The 22,018-nt window shown below is 47.5% G+C and overlaps 2 protein-coding genes across 6 annotated transcripts in view; one reads left to right on the top strand and one right to left on the bottom strand.

Annotated features, from left to right (window-relative positions):
• Positions 1-14,484, top strand: part of GAB2 (GRB2 associated binding protein 2) — a 186,749-nt gene extending 172,265 nt beyond the window's left edge. For 4 of the 5 annotated variants that reach the window (XM_084842487.1, XM_084842486.1, XM_084842484.1 and 1 more), the window contains 5 exons: positions 829-1,111; positions 1,241-1,331; positions 2,555-2,657; positions 4,602-4,727; positions 6,495-10,314. In XM_084842487.1, the coding sequence (XP_084698613.1) occupies positions 829-1,111; positions 1,241-1,331; positions 2,555-2,657; positions 4,602-4,727; positions 6,495-6,638 (747 nt within the window). In that variant the 3' untranslated portion in view covers positions 6,639-10,314. Of the gene's footprint in view, positions 1-828; positions 1,112-1,240; positions 1,332-2,554; positions 2,658-4,601; positions 4,728-6,494 lie in introns of all 5 variants that reach the window. The other variant, XM_084842482.1, reaches the window with a different exon arrangement.
• A 2,677-nt stretch (positions 14,485-17,161) lies between these two features.
• The window catches only part of USP35 (ubiquitin specific peptidase 35), a 29,349-nt gene continuing 24,492 nt past the window's right edge, over positions 17,162-22,018 (bottom strand). The window contains exons 9-10 of the mRNA XM_084842481.1: positions 19,448-20,684; positions 17,162-18,896 (exon numbers count right to left, since the gene is read on the bottom strand). Of these exons, the coding sequence (XP_084698607.1) occupies positions 18,729-18,896; positions 19,448-20,684 (1,405 nt within the window). The 3' untranslated portion in view covers positions 17,162-18,728. The remainder of the gene's footprint in view (positions 18,897-19,447; positions 20,685-22,018) is intronic.

Here is a 22,018-nt window from a genome sequence, read left to right as displayed (position 1 = left end):
GGGTTTTAAGATCTTTGGGGGAGGCCCTTCTCTCGCTTCCACCGCCTTCAGAGGCATGTTTGGTGTAGAGAGAAAACAGGGTCTTCCAGGTAGCAGCTGCCAGCCTCTGGAACTCCCAGCCAAGGAAGGCGAGGTTGGGTCCCTGTCTGTTGTCCTTCTGGCAACAGGCAAAGACATTTTTGTCCAAGCTGGTCTTTCAGATGTAAGCTGTTCTGTTGGGTTGGGTGCTGATTTTATTATTTTATTAATTGTGTTTTTAATTGTGTTCTTAATGGATTTGTTGTATAATTATTTTAACCAATTTTATTTTAACATTTTTGGTTATTATTGTTAGCAGCCTTGAGCACCATTTTCTTGGTGGAAAGGCGGGATACAAATCAAATCAAATAAATAAATAGAATTCCTGGGGCCACTTGCCATTCCTGATCTAGAATATGGTTCATGGCATACACATGGCTATATGTACATTAAATAAACCATGAATAGGTGCTGAGGGAGACGAGGAACTGCATCCTGTCACTGAAAGTTTGCCACTTCACCCTCTGGGAATTGTTCTATTTTCTCTCTTAGCTCACACTCACACACACACATGTACTTGCTTCAGTTTCTGCTGTTTTACAAAGCACTCCCCACACAACCTGTTCTTTGGAATCCTAACGGCTACAAACTTGGTGTGTGTGTTCTTAAACTTAAATCTGGGATTCTCAGAATGCTGTCCTGGAACAATTCTGGAGACCTCGCTTGCCGTGAAACTGAGCATCGGTTCTCCGCATCCTTTCCCCCCCGGCTCTGCTGTTGTTTACACGTTGCTTTCTACTCCCTTCCCAGCAAAACAAAGCTACGGTGTCTCGCTCTCACAGTGCCGACTCAGAGGACAACTATGTCCCCATGAACCCAGGTTCCTCGATCCTGCTTAACACGGAGAGGTCGAATGACAACTCCCAACAGCTCTACATCCCTATGAGCCCTGGGCCACATCACCTGGACATGATGGGGCTGTCCTCTTCTACTTTCCCAGTTCATAAAGGCAGCAACAGTTCCCAGCTGCACCGGCGGATGAGTGAAATCCAGCCCCCACCAGTCAACCGCAACCTCAAACCAGATCGCAAAGGTAAGCCCTGCGCATCCACAGCTCCTTCCCCACTAAGGGTTCAAGGGAAACGTGGTGATTTTGGTCATTCCGTCCAAGGAGTCCATTACACAGTTGCTCAGCTCTGACTCGGCACTCTTTCTCCTCCAGCAAAGCCAACACCACTGGACTTGAGGAACAACACAGTCATCGACGAGCTTCCCTTTAAATCGCCCATCACCAAATCCTGGTCCAGGCCTGGGTGAGTATGAGGTTGGGTAGCTGTTTTGTTCTTTAAACCCCTCCCATCACTTCTCACAGGCCAAGTCAGCCCTCAAAATAACCTGCCTCTTTAAGTGGAGATTTTTAAGGCTGAATGTCTGGAAGAATCTCCCTGATTGAGTTGCAGGAGTAAAGAACCTTATGGGGTTCAAGGGTGAGTTGCCTAAACATATGAAGAATATATTGTGGTCTCTCCAGCCCCACAGAGACATGATCGTCTTGATGCCAGAGATATGGGGCTGTGCCTTACCAAGCTACAGATGAATGTGGTTGCCAGATATCCAGACCTTAAGCTCTCTAGACTAGCCTTCCCCAACCTGGGGCCCTCTAAATGTTTTGGACTACAGCTCCTAGCATTCCTAACCATTGGCCATGTTGGCTGGGGTGAGGGGAGTTGAAGTTCAAAACATCTGGAAGGCATCAGGTTGAGGAAGGCTGCTGTAGACAGCATTGGGTTACCAGCATTATATATGGAAAAATGACACTGCCTTAGATTGAGTCAGGTTGTTGGTCCATCTATTGCAGCATTGTCTACTCTGATTGGTTACACCTCTCCAAGGCTTCAGGCAGTGGGTTTTTCTCAGCCCTGCTACCTGTGATGGTTTTAGGTGGAGATCCCAGGGACAGAACCAGGGATCTTCTGTATGTAAAACATGTGTTCTGTCACTGAGTTATGACCCCTTCCCGAAAGAGCGAGGTGACCCACTAATCCCTAGATGGCCTTGACCCACTAATCTTTCAGTTAACAAATGAATGAACGAGCCAGTTCTGACACAGAGATGGGTCAGCCTCCAACTCCAGTCTCCTCAGAGAATATCTGTAAAGGACCAGAGATCTAGGTCAGCCCGGCAGGATCTCCTCCCTCCCCGCCGCCCCGCCACCCATGAAGTGCTCCACCCTGAGCATCCCTGTCCTGCTTCACTCTTCCGTTGGGCCACTCTGGGCCTCTCCTGTTTATGGTGGGCACTGAAGACATTATCTGCATGGCGCCACGAACACATGTGCTTAGTTGGTGGCCCTGACCATGAGGTCTGTGGCATCCACAGACTACATGGAGTTGTGGATCCTTGATTCTGTGCCCTCATCCTGCCTTTCTCGGTGTCATTCAGCTTGGAAGATTCAGCTTTGCGAATCCGTTTCCTCAATAACACAGAAGCCATGTGGAGACTAACAATAATCTCTTCTCTTGTCAACTCATTACAGCCAGACTTTCAACTCCAACTTTTCCCAGTACTGTCGTCCCATCTCTACCCAGAGCATCACCAGCACTGACTCAGGAGACAGTGAAGAAAATTATGTGGCCATGGTAAACCCCTGAAGAATCCATACCCTACCATGCAGGTTCCTCTTTCTTGTACTGCAGGGGTGGGCAACTGGGGCCCTCCAGATGTTTTCACCTTCACTGCCCATTGAAGACCAGGCCTCCCCAAAATACTTTGCATTAAAACAAAGGTAGCTCACAACTATATTTTGTTGTGGAGAAAATTAATTTCCTCCAGCTACTGTGAGGATTGCAGCTAAGCTCAGAGGGAACCAGGAATTCCGGGGTGGAGCGGGGTGGGGGGTGACATCAGCGTCCCTGCTAATGAAAAAAACTGCATCCCTAAGAGCCTTCGCTCCACTTCACCATTGGCTGTTAGCCCAAACATCTGGAGGGTCACAAGTTGCCCACCCCTATTGTACTGAGTACATCTGTTCCATAGTGCCCAGGTGGTCTCTCAGAGGCCATTTCCAATGTGCCTTTTAAAATTCATACCTATAAGGCCCGCCTTATGAAGGATTAGACTTGTGTCTGTTTTATTAGTTCTTCCATTGATCATCAGTATTAGAGGGAGCCAAGTGATGGGTGAAATCTAGTCTCCCCTTTCTGCCTGGCATCATTGTCACAACAGGCTCTCTCAGAGCATTTGAGAATTGTTGCCAAAAACAGGTCCCCAAGGAAGGATTTTTTTCCGAAATGCATCAGGCCTGGAATAAATCTCATTTCTAGCATCTGGAGGCTTTTTTCCTCTGACTTCTAAAACACAGCGAGCTTTAACAAAGGATCTTCAACCAACTGAAAGGGAACTTACAGCTTTTAATGAGAAATGCAAACAATCTTGCAAAGAAATGTTGCTGTTTAAACTGCTAGCATGAATTAGGAAACCCATCAAAGGAAAGGAAAGATGTACCCAGCCTTTGCTTGATTATTTTCTTCATTCCCTGGCTTCCTCTGTGCCAGGGATAGGCAATCTATGGTCCAGACGTCTTGGCCTACAACTTTCATCATCCCTGACCACAGGCCATGCTAGCTGGGGATGATGAAGGTTGAAGTCCAAAACATCTGGAGGGGACCTGGTTGCCCACTCCTGCTCTAGGCTAATCCATCACGAGCAATAGTAAACATGAAAGCCACGTTATCACCTCATTCAGTTGCTGGAGGAAGAAGTTGCCCTTGTGCTCCAGCAAATGATGCTGTTGCTCCTGCTCCGAAAATAGTCCTGGAGCTGTGTTCCCCTGCATTCCACCTCCACTACACCACCAGTCACGACAGCTAGATGAAACCTCCAGGTTGAGTGGCGCCGTACCTCTGACTGCCAGTTGCATACGTTGCATGTGGAGCAAATGGCAGAGAGGACCTGCTCTCTTCATGCTCAGTTTGGAGCTTCCCAGAAGTATCTGGCTGACCACTGACAGAAACAGGATGTTGGCCTAAACAGAGCCGTGGCCCAATCCAATAGAGTTCCTCTTATGCTTCTACCTTTGCAGGCTGTACTGTAGTGGTAAATTTTGAAGTGCAGGCACTCCCATGGCCACACCCCCAAGGAGAGTCCAAAAATGCAGGTGTGAATCCATACCAGCAAACCAGTTCTAGAGGTTTTCATCTCCACCAGGAACAGGTCTTTTGTAGAACGAATGGGCCTTAATTGTCCATTCAAGCCACAGGCCTTAATTGTCCATTCAAGCCACTCACCCCAAAATACTTTGCATTACATCAGGGAACAATATATTGTTGTTGGGAAAATTCTGTCCCGCCCCCTGCCAGCTACTGTGAAGATTGCACTTAAGCTCAGAGGGAACAGGGAATGGGGGGTGGGGGAGAGGGAGAGGGAGGGCAGGGAGATGATGTCAGCATCCCTGCTAATAAAAAGTGCCAGCGCTGCATCCCTGTGATTCCTGTCTCCGCTGCAGTACTGGATGCAGGTTTGGTCACATTGTTTGGATGTGTCTTTTTCACTTTATTTATTCCTTCCCTATCATCTGTTTTTAGCAAAACCCAGTCTCTGCATCTCCCATTCCCAGTGGCACTAACAGCCCAGCCATGAAAAAGAGCACAGGAAATGTCGATTACCTGGCCCTGGACTTCCAGCCAAGCTCACCTAGTCCACACAGAAAGGTATAGCCCTTCTCGAAATCCTTTGCATTAATCAAAAGGGCTGCGGATGGGCCCCAGGATTCCCACCCCCTGTTCAAGCAAGCTCTTTGCCATTGCTGCTTTTTCAGAAAGGGGTGGATGGAGGATGGGTTGATCAGCACCTACTAGCTATAATAACTAAATGGAAGGGTACCTCAAAATATCAATTCCAGGGGAAAAGCAAACACCCTGCATGGTCCCTGACACCTTGATAGAAGCTGAGCTGCAGGGTAGATGTGTGTGTGTGTGTGTGAGAGAGAGATTTACTTCCATAGCCCAGTAGCAGGTCACCTGTTTTGCATGCAGAATGTCCTAGGTTCAATCCCTGGCATCTCCGAGTAGTTCCAGAAAAGACTTTTTGTCTGAAACCCCGGGGAGCCAGCTGCCGTTCCGTGCAGATGACACGGAGGTAGGTGGACCCATGGTCTGACTTGGTGCAAGGCAGATTCCTACGTTCACCGCTTTTCAGACTGGGCACTGCTGTAGTGTGAGTTGCGACCTGTTCTGGAGTGAGCTTTTGATTTATTTCACTTTTCTGCTAAAAGCAATTATCTCAGCTTCTGTCATGTCAGGGAATGTGCAGGGTGTGGGAGATACAATTTCTTTATTATTATTTATTATTATTATTATTATTATTATTATTTATCAGTGTTTGTTTGAAACATGTATATTTCGCTTTTCCATATTGATGTTCAAACTGGTCAAAGAACGTGACAATAAAAAACAAATGTTGTAAACTGATCCTGACAGCATCAAGAGGTAAAAGAAGCACTAAAGCAACACTAGAGCCCCAGCAAGCTAGAGCGAAATCGCATTTGTAGGTAGAATTCAAACCAAAAGCACAAGGAAATTATCTTCACCTGGCACAGAAACACTAATAGTGTAAGCGCAGGGCCAACATCTCTGGGGAGGGTGTGGCATCACCACGGAGGAAGGTTGCTTCACCTCCAAAGACCAGGGGACCTGGGAAATTATTTCCATGGACAAACAACTTATCCTGTCAGATGGCCTAGAGATGGAAGTCAGGAATTATTTTTTTCAATGTATTATTTATGGTCCCAGTTATCTGAATTACATAGCTGGAAGTACTAGGAAGTACAGAGTCAGTTTGGCTAAGGGAATTCATCCCACACACAAGATCTGGAAACAAGGTGTGTGGCCGGTGGAGTCCACAGTGAGAGAGCAAAGTCATCTCGCCACAAAAACCAGGAGGCAAACCTAACCCAGAAGCTTTTATAGGGGTCTGGGAGCACATGAACTGCTCTGGCCTGTGAGTGTAAAGGGGGTTCCTTGCCAATGCAGCTGGACTCCCTACAGTTCCCTCTTTTGATCAGAGATGGCTGATGGTGCATTGATTGAATTCCTGCCAGACATACCTCTGGTCGCCACCAGTGCAAAGACCCAGTGTGGACTTGAGTCGGGGGGTGGGGGGGCAGGGGCTGTGTTTGAGAGAGCCAAGGGGTGATGAGGCGGGAGGACAGCCTAGATTTTATGTTTTGATTTGAAGCAAACAGCCAAACCTTTGGCTGGAGGTTTCTTCTGTTTTGGTGTTGATATACAGCAGCCTAACCCAACTTGGTTCCCTCCAGATGTGTTGGACTACAGTTCCTAGAGTTGTAGGAGTTGGGAGTTGTAGGATTCTCCCAGGATTCTTGGAGTTGTGGTTCAACACATCTGGAGGGAACCCAGGTTGAGGGAGGCTGATATACAACCAGATCACCCATACTGTGCTTTCCTCTCCACTGGCAGCCTTCCACATCGTCGGTTGCCTCAGACGAGAAGGTTGACTATGTCCAAGTTGACAAAGAGAAGACACAAGCCTTGCAGAGCACCATGCTGGAATGGACTGATGTCCGACAGTCTTCAGAGCCCACCAAAGTGGTGAAGCAGTAACAGGAGGAGGTACACCCGAGTGGAAGGAAAGCCTTCTGGAAGGGCAAAGACCAAGTAGTTCCATTCGCCAAGGCTGGGCCTCCTGCCGTCGTTCTACCAGGACAAGGATGGGGAGGGTCTGGTTTTGAAAGCAAAATTAACTCCAGGCATTAACACGGCTGATACTGTGTGCCCATGCTAAAGGTGCCAGGGCTCCTGCTGTTATGGGTTAGCTGCTGGATAAGTTATTTGAGAAATTCAACATAGCAATACCGGGATTCTTGACACACTGCATGCTTGCAAATCATCGCTGAACCCACTGCGTACCTGCCGCCTTCACCATCTTCTAACACATACACCTCTGCGCCAAACTGATGCCCGTTTGGTAGAATTCCAGCCTTCTGGAACGTTCAGTCTCGCCCTCGCCTCCCTCTTCCACCTCCTAACCTTTCACGGAAAAAAACAGCCAGCCATTGGCAGTAACTCTGTTCAGTTTTCAATGAGACATTGTTTTTTGTCCTTCTGTGTAAATTGCAGGCATTCTTGTCTCTAAAGCACTTAATAGAGTTTTCCTTGTGGGGGCAGGAGTGGAGGAAAATTATCATCACTCATTGACATATATCGGCTTCTTGAAAACGGATGTTTGAGTGAGCTGAACATAATTTTCTCCCACACACCCCAAAAATTATCTTCAAGATTCTCCTTTGCAGACCTTAACGTCGAATGTTCTCCAGGTATTTTCTGAACACTTGCATATTGTTGAATATTGACAGAATATTTGATATCTGTATCTGATATCCTGTATTTGAGTTGAACTTTTGATGTTTGACAGTATTGGATAGCTGGTGTGCAGTTGTATTTAGTAGTTTGGTGTCTGACCGGTTATGAGATTCATGGCCGAGAACATGAGAATATAAGCAGAGTCCTGTCAGGTTGGGTTAAAGGTCCATTTGATCCAGTATTCTGTTGCAAGCACTTGCCAGACCTAGAGCACTCGAAGTTTGAATCAAAATGTCACATTTTCAAAATGCATATACGAATTAGAAATGTTACATTTAAAAGTGTCCAAGCTGGAAAATCTGGCAAACGTTGAATATTTGCAAATATTCAGCTGTAAGGAGTGCATTTGAAATTGCTCGATGCCTTGATGCTTAGTCTGGGTCTTAAAAAATACCCTCTCCCAAATGAATCTAGTTCACCCATTAGATTTAAAACCAGTTTGGTGATAACCTGAAAGGTACCTAGTTTGTGTCTGCATAATGGCAAAGGTGGGCCTACCATCCTTGCTACCCCACTGCAGTGGCACTGTCAATACAAGTTGGGTCATGCGCTGGATCCATGCTGAAGGGCTGCATAGATCTGGTTACCCATGCGGTCAACATGCCAAGTGGATGTTGTGAGTTGTCCCTTGATAAAAGTTTAATATAGCCTTCCCCAACTTGGTATCCTCCAGATGTTTTGGACCACAACTCACAGCATTCCTGACCATTGGCTATGCTGGCTGGGGCTGATGAGAGTTGGTCCAAAATATCTGGAGGGCACCAGGTTGGGGAAGGGTGGTCTTAAACCATCAGGTTCTCACATGAGAATCACAGCCATTGTGTGACTAGTGTAGCCAAGTCAGCCCTTGGGGATCATATTAGCACAAAGGCAAGGCAGGCAGGCAAAGAAGCACTATAGCAGCTGGGCTGGTGGGGAGTCATGAAAGAGTAGCCTCCTGCCTTTCTGCCTAAAGTAGTAACTAGTGAATTCTAGCAACTTCTTGTTATAGTACAGCCCGTGGCAGCTGGTGGCTCTGATGTCAGTGGGGTGGTGCATCCACTTTGGGTTTCAGTCTGAACCAGTCAAGCTATCCAAGGTGCTCTTTTAGAGTTCTGACTGGTTCTGACTGAAACCCAGAGCGGACTTACCACCCCACCGACTTTGGAGCCACCAGCCTCCATTGAGTACAACTTTCCCCAACCTGGTGCACTTCGGATGCATTGGACTACAACTCCAAGCATCCCCCAGTGAGCACAGCATAGTCTAATGCATCTAGCAGGTACCAGGATGAGGAAGGCTGTGGTAGTAATTTCATCCATCCTCATCTAATGATATTTATGCAAGTCGGGGACCCCAGAAGAGAGGGCACAAGGGGACATGGACACGGGGGGACACACACACCAGATTGGCCAGAGGCTGGCCCAACCTGTCCAGAGATGATTGGACAAAAAGGGGCTGCTGTAGTAGCCAAGGGTAACTGTTAAAGAAGAGGGAGACGTGGAGCCTGTTTTCTAGGACCCAACAACTCACTGCCCATGTCTGGCTGGTTGTGCCTTGGGAGCAGGAGTTTGCTGTGGACGGAAGAGCCAAGCCCGGCTGATCAGAGTGCTAATGGGTGTGAAGAGGAGGTGACAGAGTTGAGGTTGAGAGTCAAGAGGCCAAGCCCTGACAGCAAGTTTCTGGTTCTTCTACTATTCTGTACAATCCATAAACTGTGTCTTTCAGTTGGGATCCCCTTTTAATTTAATATTGGGCCACATTGAGCCCTTCCCCACAATCTTGGAAACACATCCAGAGCCCCCAGCATGAAGTAGTAACTGCATGGAGAGCTGTACATAAGATGCTGTCGTAAGGCCGAGTCCACCAGTCCATGTAGCCCACTGTTGTTTACTCTCACTGGCTGTGACTCTCTGGGGACTCCAGCCGGGGTCTCTCCCATCAGTTGCTACCTAACTGGAGATGCCAGGGATTGAACTTTGGACTTTCTGTAGGCAAAGCATGTGCCCTGCTACTGAGCTATGGCCCTTCTCCTAAAGGGGCAGTCAGCCTCCCCACCCCCATGGGCACCTGCCATGTCTTCCCAGTAGCCACCTGCATATTTGTAAGCCCCCCGATGGTGCAAGCGCAAAATCATCTACTGTGAAGAAATACCAAGACACTGCACCAGAGTTGATTTCCCAGTATAGGAAAGTGATAAAGAATTAACAAGTCTCACAAAACAAGCAAAATCATAGGAAGAATTCCCAAATCCATGTTGCTGTAAGGCCATTATTAAGCCAACCAAAAGATCAGCCAAAAAACTGCACAAGCTTTTGAAATCTGGGGACCTTGAAAGCTTGCAGAATTTTTAGATCTTTTGGTTGGCCTAATAACGTTATTACAGCAACATGGATAAAGAATCACATTACTTCAGGATTACTCATTTTTGTGGATAAGACCTAGTGGGTTAGAGGGGTGGATGGAGGGGAATGTGTTCCTTGCTATCCTTTGCTGATGGTTAACTCTGCTACTGCTTTGCATGTAAGTCCTGCCCACCTCAGCCCAACTGGCTCCTTGAAGCCAGCCTGCCCTGGGCAACACCCCTTCCCGCCCCCCCAGTAAGAGCCAAGGATGAAGGTTAGATCATTCATCTGAGCTTTGACTTATCTTTGTACCTTGTAACCATATGCCAGTGACAAACAATGCAGTCCTAATGTCCTATGCCATGTTTATTTAGAAGGAAGTCCTGTTGCGTTGAGTGCTGCTTACTCCCAGAGAAACTGCTTAGGATTGTAGCCTCAATTTGTCCCTCCCACCGAGTGCCCTTTCTTGCACTGTTTTGAGTTCAGGTTATCATGGATTACCAGTGAAAACCAACTATACGATGTCATGATTTGTGCACTGATGTAACTGTTAAAACAGCTGTACCTTTTACAAAAGGATTTGTTTCAATGTCTAGTTGTTGTCCTTTTTTTTTTTTAAGTGTATTTATATCTTCCTTCAGTAGAGAAGAGCTGGTGTATTTACACTGCTACCTTGGGGCTCAGTGGGATACAACTCGTAAGAACTGAAGACCTGTTGTGCCGAGTCAGCCCAACGTCCCAGGTCCAATCACAGCTGACAAGACGTCTCTGGAAGCTTGCAAACTGGGCATGAAAGCCCCTATTGTTTGTCTGATATTCACTGATACACTTCCTCTATCCACAGAGGTCCCATTTGGATGTTACAGCCTCCTACTTATTTTCTTAGGCCCACGCCATTTTTCTCTCGGTCCTCTCAAAATGTATAATATTAGCAACAGGGCAGGGCATGGTGTTGGTTCAGAGCGGAAAATGCAGTTGGCATACATTCCTGGGATAAAGAGCTGGCAACCAACCGTCTTCTGTGGTACAGAAGATAAAGGAAACCCCTCAGTTCACCAACTGGTGGGAAACTTTTGCATCGCCTACAAACTTGCCATTAGAGGCTCAGTTCATGCACAGGCCATCCTCTCTCTCCCCCTTCTTCTACTCCCCAAGCATCCCCCAGCCTTCTGTAGCTACTGAAGATACTTAAGTCTCCATTGGGCTATTTTGCATCCCCATCCATCTGTCCGTCCTCCCCCCAAAAGAGGTTTACTCTGCAAACCTTGGGGTTCCTTCCTCTTTGGTTTGAATGGTGCCATTTTGGCTACAGAAGATCCAGTACTTGGATAAGTGAGTTCACTATTAGTAGATATACATGGAGGCACGTTCAGTCATACAATTCACCTCTTCCCTCACTTGCAGTCTGAAGAGGTGCAGTCCAGGTACAAGGTCAGTCCCAACATACCCACGGTGCAGGCCTGGCGCTGGCCATTAGAATGGCACCTGCATTTAGCTTTAGGTAAAATTCTGTGACAACTGAGCCCGAGGTCATTCCTTGTTCTGCTGAGCATCCTGAAGGGGGTTAAATGCATCCCCTCAACCTCCCATTCTGACATTCTTTCCTTCACATCCCTAACTTGGCTCAACTCTCTTCCCTGCTCTGCCTCTCGTCCCCTTCCCTCTTGCTGGATAATTAACCTGCTCTGTGGAGCACTCGACTTGTTCTGCCTTCTGCTTCATGAGGAGTTTGGGCTCCTGTGGATTAATGTGCTGGGCTGATGTTTAGAGAGTCTAATCTTTACAGTATGGCATCCAATGACTTCCTGGTGTCATCCAACCTTTGCTTTTGTGATAAAGGTGACTTTTGAATCCCCTACCTCACAGGTGTTGTGAAGATTGGAGAAAGTGTGTTAGGCAATTATATCTGACACAATGTTGCATCATGGCATAATAGCAGCCAATATTAAAAGACACTCTTGTGTCTTGCAGAATTAAGCACCGTTAAAAGCGTCAATGAAAATGGTGGATGCTACAGAATGGATTAGGGTGGTGAAGACTAGCTCTGTTCCGAAGTTTCACCATCATATCATACATACATGTGGAAAAAAATTCTCAGCCAATCTGAGACAATTCTACCTGTTGGAAAAACAGTGAATGTGTGTGGAGAGAAATAATGACAAAAGTGAACCAACCTTCACTGCAACTGATAGGCAATCTGCCATTATCTGCAACAGGCGCATTATCAGATGTGTCAGCTACATAACAGAACTGAAATCAAGTTTAGGACTGAATTCAAAAAGGTCTATAATCTTTTCCCCCATGTTCAAAAATTCAACCACCTACAAAAAATTGAAGCATACATAAAGGTCAACTTACCCGTGACATCTCATTTTTTGCAATCAAGAACCTAAATCAGGTTCTTGGAAGACCCACCACGTAGAAAACTAGAAATTAGGAAGGCAATTTCTAGCCTAGCCTGCTCCTTGACATGCTAATTTACTACGTGCAGGGCATTTTCTTTTTATGGACATTCAGTCATGCGAGCCCCACACTTGCAACCTGAAGTGATGCCGCCCCAATACTGGTTTAGCAACTTGGTGAGAATGGGGCCTGCATTTGGGCCAACTCCCAAGACACCCGAGCAGTGCAGGGACTCCTCTGGTAATCTGAGGAAAGCCAACTAATGTGTTTCCCTCCCATGCTATTGTCAGAGGAGCGGTACAAGCAGCAGCCTCCTCTCCCCTTGGATTAGGGCCTCTCTGCCTGCAATTTGGATTCCAAACATCAGAATACGAGTGCAGACATTTAGGGTACCCAAACAGGCAATCCTATTTAAAGCAGGAGTGTTTTGGCCTAGAACTTCCATCAGCCCTAGCCAGCATAGTCAATGGTGAAGGATGATGGGAACTGTAGGTCAAAACATCTGGAGGGCCACAAGTTGCCCACCCCTGCCTTAAAACTTTGTAAAAGGTTGATCTTGTGAATTGTTTGCCGGAACACTCATTTCCGCAGTCTGCTCCAAACCAAGGCCCTATGGTTGCATTGAAATTGCCAGCCTGTTTCTCCTCTTCCTTTAGCTGTGAATGTCTAGTAATATAAGACATGACTTCATATGTTCCCCACACTGTGAGCTTCTCCCATCCCTGCTCCTCTTCCTTGACTGTCACTTGTGGGTTTGGGGAAAACTCACCAAGGGCTGAACTATGAGAATTCTCACAGATGTACAAGAAAAAACCCACCTACCCTGTTAAATATTTGAGACCTCCTGTATGAGGAGCGGTGAGAGTTCTGGGTCCCTCGGTGCAGTAGCATGCCATGTTGTATCATGCCAAGTGTTCATGGGAGGGCAGCACCATAGCGGTTCCTAGCGTGGCCAATGATTCACAAGCAAACCGCACAGTGGGAAGAACATGCTGAATGGTGAGGCCCAACACAGTCATCCTCGGGCGTCTCCTGGTGCCCTGCCAGGGTTCACCAATCCTGATGCCAGCTGTAGGCTGAATTCCCCACAGTGCCAGGGAGCAACCTTAGGGCATGCTGGTTAATTTCTAACTGGCACTAGTGACCCCATGGCACTCAGGCAGAGGGTCTCAAACCTGGAGCCAATCCTATGAACCTCTGGAGAGGCGGCTTTCTCAGCTCTAATTCAGTCGCTACCAGGGCAGTTAGTTTTGTGCTGCTCCTGCAGCAGCCATGGCAACAGCTGGAGGGGGGTGGTGGAAGAAGGCTTCCTCCCCTCTCTCTGTCTAGATGGAAGTTGTCACTCCAAGCCCCAACTTCCCAAGCGTTCTGAGCAAAACACAGCCGTTTCAAAGGTCTGCTAGGAGGACTCCACGTTGATCATCTGGCACCACTGAATCATAGGTTTTGTATTACTCCACATTACCCAGGGGAGAGGAAGAGGCAGATGGAGGGCTATAGCTTTTGGTGGCAGGCACCTATCCGTACCACCAAATTCAGGCCTGCATTTCTTTCAGTGGCTCACTGCCTCAGTTGGCTGGAGCCCTAGGAGTCAGATCGCGTTCTTACTTCAGAACCAAAGGGCCCTGGGAGACACCTAAAGTACTTACCCCAATCTGGTGACCTCCAGACATTTTGGACTACAGCTCCCAGAATTCCTGACCATTGGCCATGCTGGCCGGGGCTGATGGGAGCTGAAGTCCAAAATGTCTGGAGGGCACCAGGTTGGGGAAAGCTGATCTAAACCTAACTAGATGTTTGGATAACTGAAAGGGCTATTTATAAAATGGCTACATTGATACGGTAGCTACATGAATAGACAGCAAATCCAGCTATTCGGAAACCAGGGTTCAAAATACCAAGGTTCCACATAACGGAAGAATTCGAACGTTCATAAACTTTGCCTAATTCTTTGCATTAGGTGTCATGAGAGATTTTTGACCAGGAGTCTTTATCTTAACGGTGTTTCGTCGAAGAAACTATGTAGTTTTGTTACTTTGCTGTGAATGTTCTGAAATGAATGGCTGTTTGGGGTGGGATGGGGTATTTTTATTTCATAGAAACATTTTTTTTAGAGGGACAAAAGTAATCTTTTTTAAAAATGTGTACAGTGCGTTTTTGTCTCGTGGCATCACTATTTGCGCTGGGTTTATTAATTTTTATAGTCCCTGTGGATTCTAATCCTTTAAATTATTAATTTATTCTTTATGAGTTTTTTAAAAGGCTATTTTGACACACTTATCCTGTAAAACTGATCTCACGCTTAACTTAGATAACACTTTTTAAAATTTTTTTGCTGTTAATAAATGTGATATGTGCCTAAAAGCAATGCTATTGTATCTGTGTTATTAACTACCGCAATTAGCAGCAGGCCTCTGTGGGAGTTGTTGCTGATAACATTTGAGTAAGCAACTATACATTAAGTTTTAACTGTTCACTGTGCTTTGCATACAATACCTCGGTATTAGGGAAGTATAGGGTCTAATATTTATGATCTACCTTGGGATTATTTTTAGAGAAACGTGAATAAAAAATAGAATAAGGGTGCAATCCTATGCATATTTAGATAGAAAAACGTTTTGCGACTCCCAGCATTCCCCAGCCAGTATGGCTGGCTGGGGAATGCTGGGAGTTGTAGGACTTTTTTCTGTCTAAACATGAGTAGGATTGCACCTTAAGGGGCAATCCGTTCTAGTCCGGCTACAGTGTCCAGGTCAGGTTCACCATCGCCCCCCAAAGGGCCCTTATTTCTTTCTCTCTTCCACTTCCCATTGGACACAGTACAGGCACCGCTGCAGGGAACTATGGGAAATAGAAGGCCTGCTGATGCCTCCAGAGCTTGAGAAGCGTGCATCACACAGATGCGGTGGGCTAGATGAAGGCATGGGAAATGCACACTCATCTCCTAGTTCCATAACACCCTGTTACTCTCTTTGTGAGCACTCATTCTACGCTGGGCTGGCTCCAGGCTTTTAGGGCCCTTGGGTAAGACACCCTCCATGGGTCCCCTCCCTCAGCAAGTCTTCCCTCTCCCTGCCATTGCCACCAGCTGCTTTTGCTCCTCCTCCTCTTTCTCAGCATTGCTACCTCTTGCTTGCTTGACAGGCAGAGAGCCAGTGAGCAAGGAGTCAGTGGCGTCTCCTGCTCCTCACCACCACCACCAGTCTGAGCCAGAGCGAGAGGCAGGGGAACAAGCAGGGTGCAATGGTGAGGAGCAGCAACTCCCGGTGGCTCTTGTCAGTGGGCCCCTGGTGGTATGTGGGCCCTCGGCAGGTGCCCAACCATGCCTACCTTGATGCTGGCCCATATGTGTCTATGTGGCGGAGAACAAGGCTCTGCTAGGCCACTCTAGGAGACTGTCTCCCAGCTAACTGATAGCTGCAAAGTTAAGTTGTCCCTGGTTCCAGTCTCAGCTTATCCCCAGATCCACCTTGTGGTTCATACTGGTCTACTGCACAGAGTTTATTGTAAAGATTACTTTATAATAAACCCTGTTCTGAATGGGGTTGCACTCCTTCTGACAGATCGGGTCCATAGTTTGGGGGCAGTCCTAGAACCATCACTGCCACTGGAGGCCCAAGTGGCCATGGTGGCTCAGAGTGCCTTTTACCGGCTTCGGCTGATTCGCCAGCTGCGGCCTCTCCTGGACAGGGATAGCTTGGCCACGGTGGTCCAGGTGCTAGTAACCTCAAGACCGGATTACTGCAGTGTGCTCTGTGTGGGGCTGCTTTTGACTGCTCCTGAAGCTAGAGGTAGTGCAGAACGCAGCAGCCTGGCTGTTGTCAGAAGCTGCCCCTTTTCAGCATGCAACTCCTTTGCTGAGGGAACTGCGCTGGCTGCCTGTTCATTACCAGGCCAGGTTTAAGGTATTAGTACTAGTCCACAAAGCCCTAAACAACTTGGGACCAGGATACCCGAGAGAGCGCCTTTGCCCTTACCAACCTGCCCGGTCACTGAGGTCATCAAAGGTCATGCTCCTGGTGGTTCCACATGGACCTAGAGCCCGACTGGAGTCCACCAGGAGAACAGCCTTCAGTGTGGTGGCCCCCTTTCTTTGGAACTCCGTGCCTCTGAAGGTCAGGCAGGCACCAATGTTGTGTTGCTTCCAGGGCCCTCTTGAAAACAGCAATGTTCCAGGAGGCATTCCTTGATTGAGCAGTTATGGTTTTTATTGGCATTGTGTTTTTCAAAAGCATAATTTTAATATGGTGTTTTAATCTTTTTATCTGTTTTATCTCTTGTGTTTTAGGGTGTGTGTGTGTGTGTGTGTGTGTGTGTGTATATATATATATATATATATATATATATATATATATATATATATATAATAAAAAATAAAAAATAAATTAAGTGTTCTCTAAAGCACTATATTAAGTATTATCAGTAACCCTTTACGATAGCCCTATAAAAGCAGGTCAGTATTGTCATTCCAGCCCCCAGAACACACACACACAGACACATACCAGCTGGGGAAACAGCTGGTAGCAAAACGTCACCTTTGGCTGGGGTCTCCAGTGTGATGCCCATGGGCACCGGTGGGCCTGCGGACACCTCTCTTGGACAGTGCATATCTGACCCCCCCCCCCGCTCACTCTCTCCCCCCATCCCAAGAACATAAGAGCCCTCCTGGACCAGACCAAGGGTCCATCCAGTCCAGCATTCTGTTCACACAGTGGCCAACCAGCTGCCTGTGGAAAAATCACAAGCAGGAGATGAGTGCAACAGCACCCTCCCACCCATGTTCCCCAGCAACTGGTATAAACAGGTACACTGCCTCTGATACTGAAAGTAACATATAGCTACATCAGAAATAGAAGCCACTGATAGCCTTCTCCTCCATGAATTTGTCTAATCCTCCTTTTAAAGCCATCCCAAGTTGGTGGCCATCCCTACCTCTTGTGGTAGTGAATCCCATCGTTTAACTATGCGCTGTGTTATACAGGACTTCCTCCGGTCTGTCCTGTTTCAAGGCACACACACAAAAAAGAGGTAATTTTTGCATTTGTATATATTAGCATATTCCACTGTATAGAAATTTAAAATATTAACCAGCCGGTAACCCTAGTTTTGGACAACCAATGAACTGAGCTCGTTAGCAGGGATTTCCCAGAGTGAAACACATCTGGGTTACAGCCATGGATTTTTAAATCAGCTATAGATAGATAGATAGAAATAAATTACCAACCTCTGTCATAATATACTTCAGACACAGCCACATGACCCACAGCCTACTAACACACTGAGTGGGGAAAACAATGATCCCAACCAGGACTGTCATCTCAACACTGCAACTCCTTAACAAAAAGAAAAGGAAAATCCTGATAGGGAAGATACAGGTCAGGACCAGCCGTAACGTGAAGCATCCCTAGGTGGCTGTCTAGGTCAGCACTGAGGAGAGGGCAGCTCTTTTGCTGCAGCAGCCCATAGGCTGAGGTTACCCTTCCCGGCACTGCCATCAGTGCAAAACTGGTGCCCCAGTATGCGACAGGGTGAAGTTGGATGGTTGAGAAAGTCCAGGAGCTTCAAGATCCGGTACAAGGAAGGTGGAGAGGCGGGGCAAACAGTATGTGTGCCATTTTAATATTTAACTGAGGGCAGGGATGGGCAACTTCAGAGGATCTGAGGGGTGTTTTTGCCGCTCCCAGATGCCCCATGAGCTGCAGCAGCACTCCATGGAATTCGGTGGGAGCAACACTGAATAAATAAATCGGTGGTTTGCTGATGAATTTCAGGAGCAAACCAATATGGTGCAGAAAAAGGCCAAATTTAGCTTGTTCTCCTGCTAAATTGGGCCCTTTTACCACTCTGTAGCAGTTTGCCACCAAAATTCGGTAGCAAGCGGCTGGTTTTTGTTGCTGTTGCTGCCATTGCGAATGGTGGTGCACTGTTGGTGGGGGCCCCAGGGGCCACCCATGGCTCACGGGCCACCTGTTATCCCAGCTAAAGCTGGAGCTGATCATCAACTCCTTCGCCCTTTCACCTAAATAAACCTCCATGTTGTTTTATCCTAAAAGCTCCCGTGTCCTTCACTTTTATTTCACTCAAAATATCCACGGACAACAACCAGTCCATCCAGCACAAAGATTCCACCCTCTACCCCACCCATGCTTTGCTGTGGAAAGGTGTCACATGACAGAGCAATTTCTTTAAGTCGTAGATTAAGTGCAGCTTATGGTATTGCGCCCCCTGCATTGACAGGAGAGACGACCATGAAGGGACGTCACGTGAGGATTTCCCACGCTTCTACAAGGAGAGTGGATGTAGGTGGGTATATCTCAATAAGCTGCAAACTAAGTTGGGCAGTATTACACCTTTTTCCCGCAAAGCCTAGGAAGTGTAGCTCTGTGAGGGGGCCGAGAATTTACTCTCCATCGCCCCATCAGAAAACCACAGTTCCCAGACATCAATGGGCATGGGGATTAAACCGTTCTGTGACGCCATCTCTGCCCACCGTGCACCTAGTTCTCCTGTTCTTAAGAATTCAAAGCCCGAAGGGTTGAGCGCTGAGGAGCCTTGCGTGATGGTTACAGTGTTAGCCATTTGGGTTTGGGCAAACATGGCCCTGCTAGAAGACAAGTCCATGAAAAGAGCTTGATCCCCCTCCCCCAGGGTCATGCCCACAACTCCCTGAGGAGCCGTCGTCGTCGTCCCCGTCAAAGTCCTTCCACCACAGCGGGGATTTGGGCAAGGCGGAAATGTAGGCACTTCGGCTTCTAGCTTCCTTTTCCTGCTCCTATGGGGCAAAACAAACAAAAACAAGCACACAAAACCAAGCTCAAGCAGGCCAATCAATCTCAAGTTAATTAAGAGAAGAATAAATGTTATTACTAATAATGGCCTGGTTGGCACATCATGCTAAGCCATGGTGTGGTTTGTTGAACACTGGCTTGTTGTTGCGTCCAAACCCATCCCTGCAAATGAACCAGCTATAAACCACAAATAGAAGCCATGGTTTGTTTTTGGCTTATGAAATCTGGCTTGTTTAAACCATGGCTTGTCATGATATCTGAACCCAGAACCGTGCCTTATTCCTGGCTTGTTTGCCCTGAAACTGAGGTGTCTGGGGAGAGTGGCCTGGAAACAAAACCCCTCTGAAGAGTAGCCTCCCCTCTGAAGGCTGGCAACATAGGCAGGAGAGAAACAAACCAAAAATAGGGAAAACAAGCCTTGGATTGTTTGCTCATCTGCAAGATAATTCATGGCTAAAGCAACAAACCAGGTTTATCATAAATTTGCAAGTGTTACATGCAAATGCAGCCCATAAGTGGAGCTAGTAAATGTTACCTGCAAGTAGAGGATGTTATCCTTCGCAATGGCTTCCATCAGGCTTTTATCTGGAGAATGTAAGTCTCCATTCACCCAGGTAGGCTGTGCAGTGGCCTCGTGCCCAGTGTTTTTTGACTGAGTCGTCCTCTGTCTATAGAACAGCAGATAAGCAGTATCTTTGGGCAAGAAGGAGGTCACATTGCTAACCGACTCAAAAGACGAGAAGGAGACCCTGGTGTCATTAAAGAGGTACCACTGGATCGCAACATCTGGAGGTTTCTCTGAGGTGATGTTCAGAGAGGTATCCTTTGGGCCACTTTCTGTGGCAGCATCTTCACACTCCCTGGCATAGCAGTAGTAATGGCCACTCTCTGAGGAGACTCCAGAATGCACCACCACACTGCAGAGGTCGTACACCACCGAGGCAAAGCCCTTGCACGACGGAGCTCGCCCACCGTTCCTCATCGGAGTACCGGTGCTCAGTTCCTCTGAGGACGTCAGCACAGGCAGCTTCAACACCAAGGGGACTGAGATGTTGTCAAGGATCTTCTTTCTCCTCATGGCTCTGAGGTCGAAGGAGAACCTCAGCAGGGTGAGGATGAGGTAGTGAGGCCCCTCAGTCAGTTCAGCCAGCTTCTCTGCATCTTGAAGGGACGCGCAATTTTCACAGTGATATCGGTTCTCCGCTGTCAGCGTCTCAGGCGATAAGAAATAATTGATCAAGTCAGGGACAGATCTGGAAGCCTCAGGACCACAAACTTGCTCCCGCAAAGCCAATGCAGAGTCTTCCTCAGGCTTCACGCCAAAGGCATCTCGCTCGGATCTCAAAGGGAAAGACATCTCTTGACCTTCTGGCCTCAAAGTTTCAACCGGCAACACTTTGGAAGGACTCTCTCCAGGTGGGGTATGCTTCCCTGATCTCCCTGGAGAATCACTCAGCCTACTTCGCACTTCTATGCTTGGCTGAATGGTCTGCGGGCCCATTTCTTCTACAGGTAAAACTAAGGTACTACCAGTGGGTATAGGCACATGCTTATCAGCTGGTGGGAAAGCCAAGGAGAGGTCTGTGAAAGCTTCTTCTCTGGAGGAGACTTTTAGGCACTTCAGACAACGGATTTTTGTCTTAATTTTGCCACCAAACATTTTTTCAACTAGAGTCTTGTTTGCAGAGTGTTGTTGGTCAGCGTGAGTTATCAGTGAGGACTCTTTGAGTTTCTGGTAAATTCTTCTTCCTGTTCTCTCTTCTTCATGCAACCTTTTTGGGGAGTGAGAGAGAAAGAAAAGATATGTTGAGGAATACTAAGATAGACACCCTCCCTTGAAGATCGGAACAAGATGCTACTATATACATGCAGCTTGCCACCACAGCTACTGCTTGTCTACTCCCCCTGTGCCAAGGCTGACCCAAGACATTTTGCTGCCTGAGGCAAAGAATAAAATGGCGCTCCCTCCCATTCCATGTGCAAAAGCCTTTCTTCAAGACTGAACATCTTTCTTCAACACCAACAATGGGACAGCATCGCCACACCTGAAGGCAGCAGGCTAGCTTAGCGGCTATAGGGAAGCCACATGGCACACAATTCTCTCCTGCAGCACCTTGCTGGTGCCTCCTACCAACTACTGCCTGAGGCAACCGCCTCACTTTGCCTAATGGTAGGGCTGGTCCTGCCCCGCCCTGCTTTCCCTCTGCAATATCTAAGCCCCACCAAGGGCCTTCTCAATGGTGGCACAGCAGTTATGGAACTCTCTCCCAAAGGAGAACTGAGAAGCTCCGTCTCCTCCTGGTTTGAGATGGACACCAAAAACCTTTTGTTTTGGAAGATATTTTATAAATGATTTCTGCTGCTTTAATAGACAAATGGCTTAATGCTCATCTCAGTGCTACTGTATTTCTACTTGTTATATTTCATTGTGTTATTATGTTGTAGATAAATACACACACACTCACACAAATTAAAATAGAGTAATGGCACAATCCTATTGATTGCGCCCTCAATGATCGGAAGCCCCTGAAATTGGAGGCTTCTGACCGTCCAGTGCAGGGCAGGAGGAGCAGCAGAGGTATTCTTCACCTCCCCGTCCTCCCACCCTGTGTTTTTCACTAGATGGGCTTCTTTGCCCATCTAGCAAGGGCAATTCAGAGAGGGAGGGAAGGAGGCTGGAAGAGGCTCAGGGTAGCTTGTATCCTGGTCTCTTTGGTTTCCTCCCCTCCCCGCCTACTGAAACATCCCCTTTTCCCCCTCCCCAAGGTCAATTTTCCAACCTCAGAGGGCAGCCGGTGTGGTGCTTTCCACGCTGGCTGCAAGGGGTTGGGGGTCTCCAACTCCCCCTTCCAAGGTAGGAGCACTCCCCAGTACCCGACTCCCCAGCATCCTATGGCCTCTCAGGCAGTGTCCAGGGGCCATAGGATTGCTCCCTGAGCAGCCTGATAAGATGGGATGCAAACAATTTGAAATTAATAATTAGAAAAATCTGATAGAACTTCCCTGTACCTGGTGCCATGATGACACTGAGTTCCACAACAGTAGTGGAGGGTGGCAGGGAAATGGCAGATATTGCTGCATCAGGACACAGATAAGTTCCATCCGA

Source organism: Heloderma suspectum, chromosome 3 (assembly GCF_057233095.1).
Source record: "Heloderma suspectum isolate Gila_16-S chromosome 3, 16-S_ref, whole genome shotgun sequence".
NCBI lineage: Eukaryota > Metazoa > Chordata > Lepidosauria > Squamata > Helodermatidae > Heloderma > Heloderma suspectum.
This window is presented reverse-complemented; position numbering and strand designations above follow the sequence as displayed.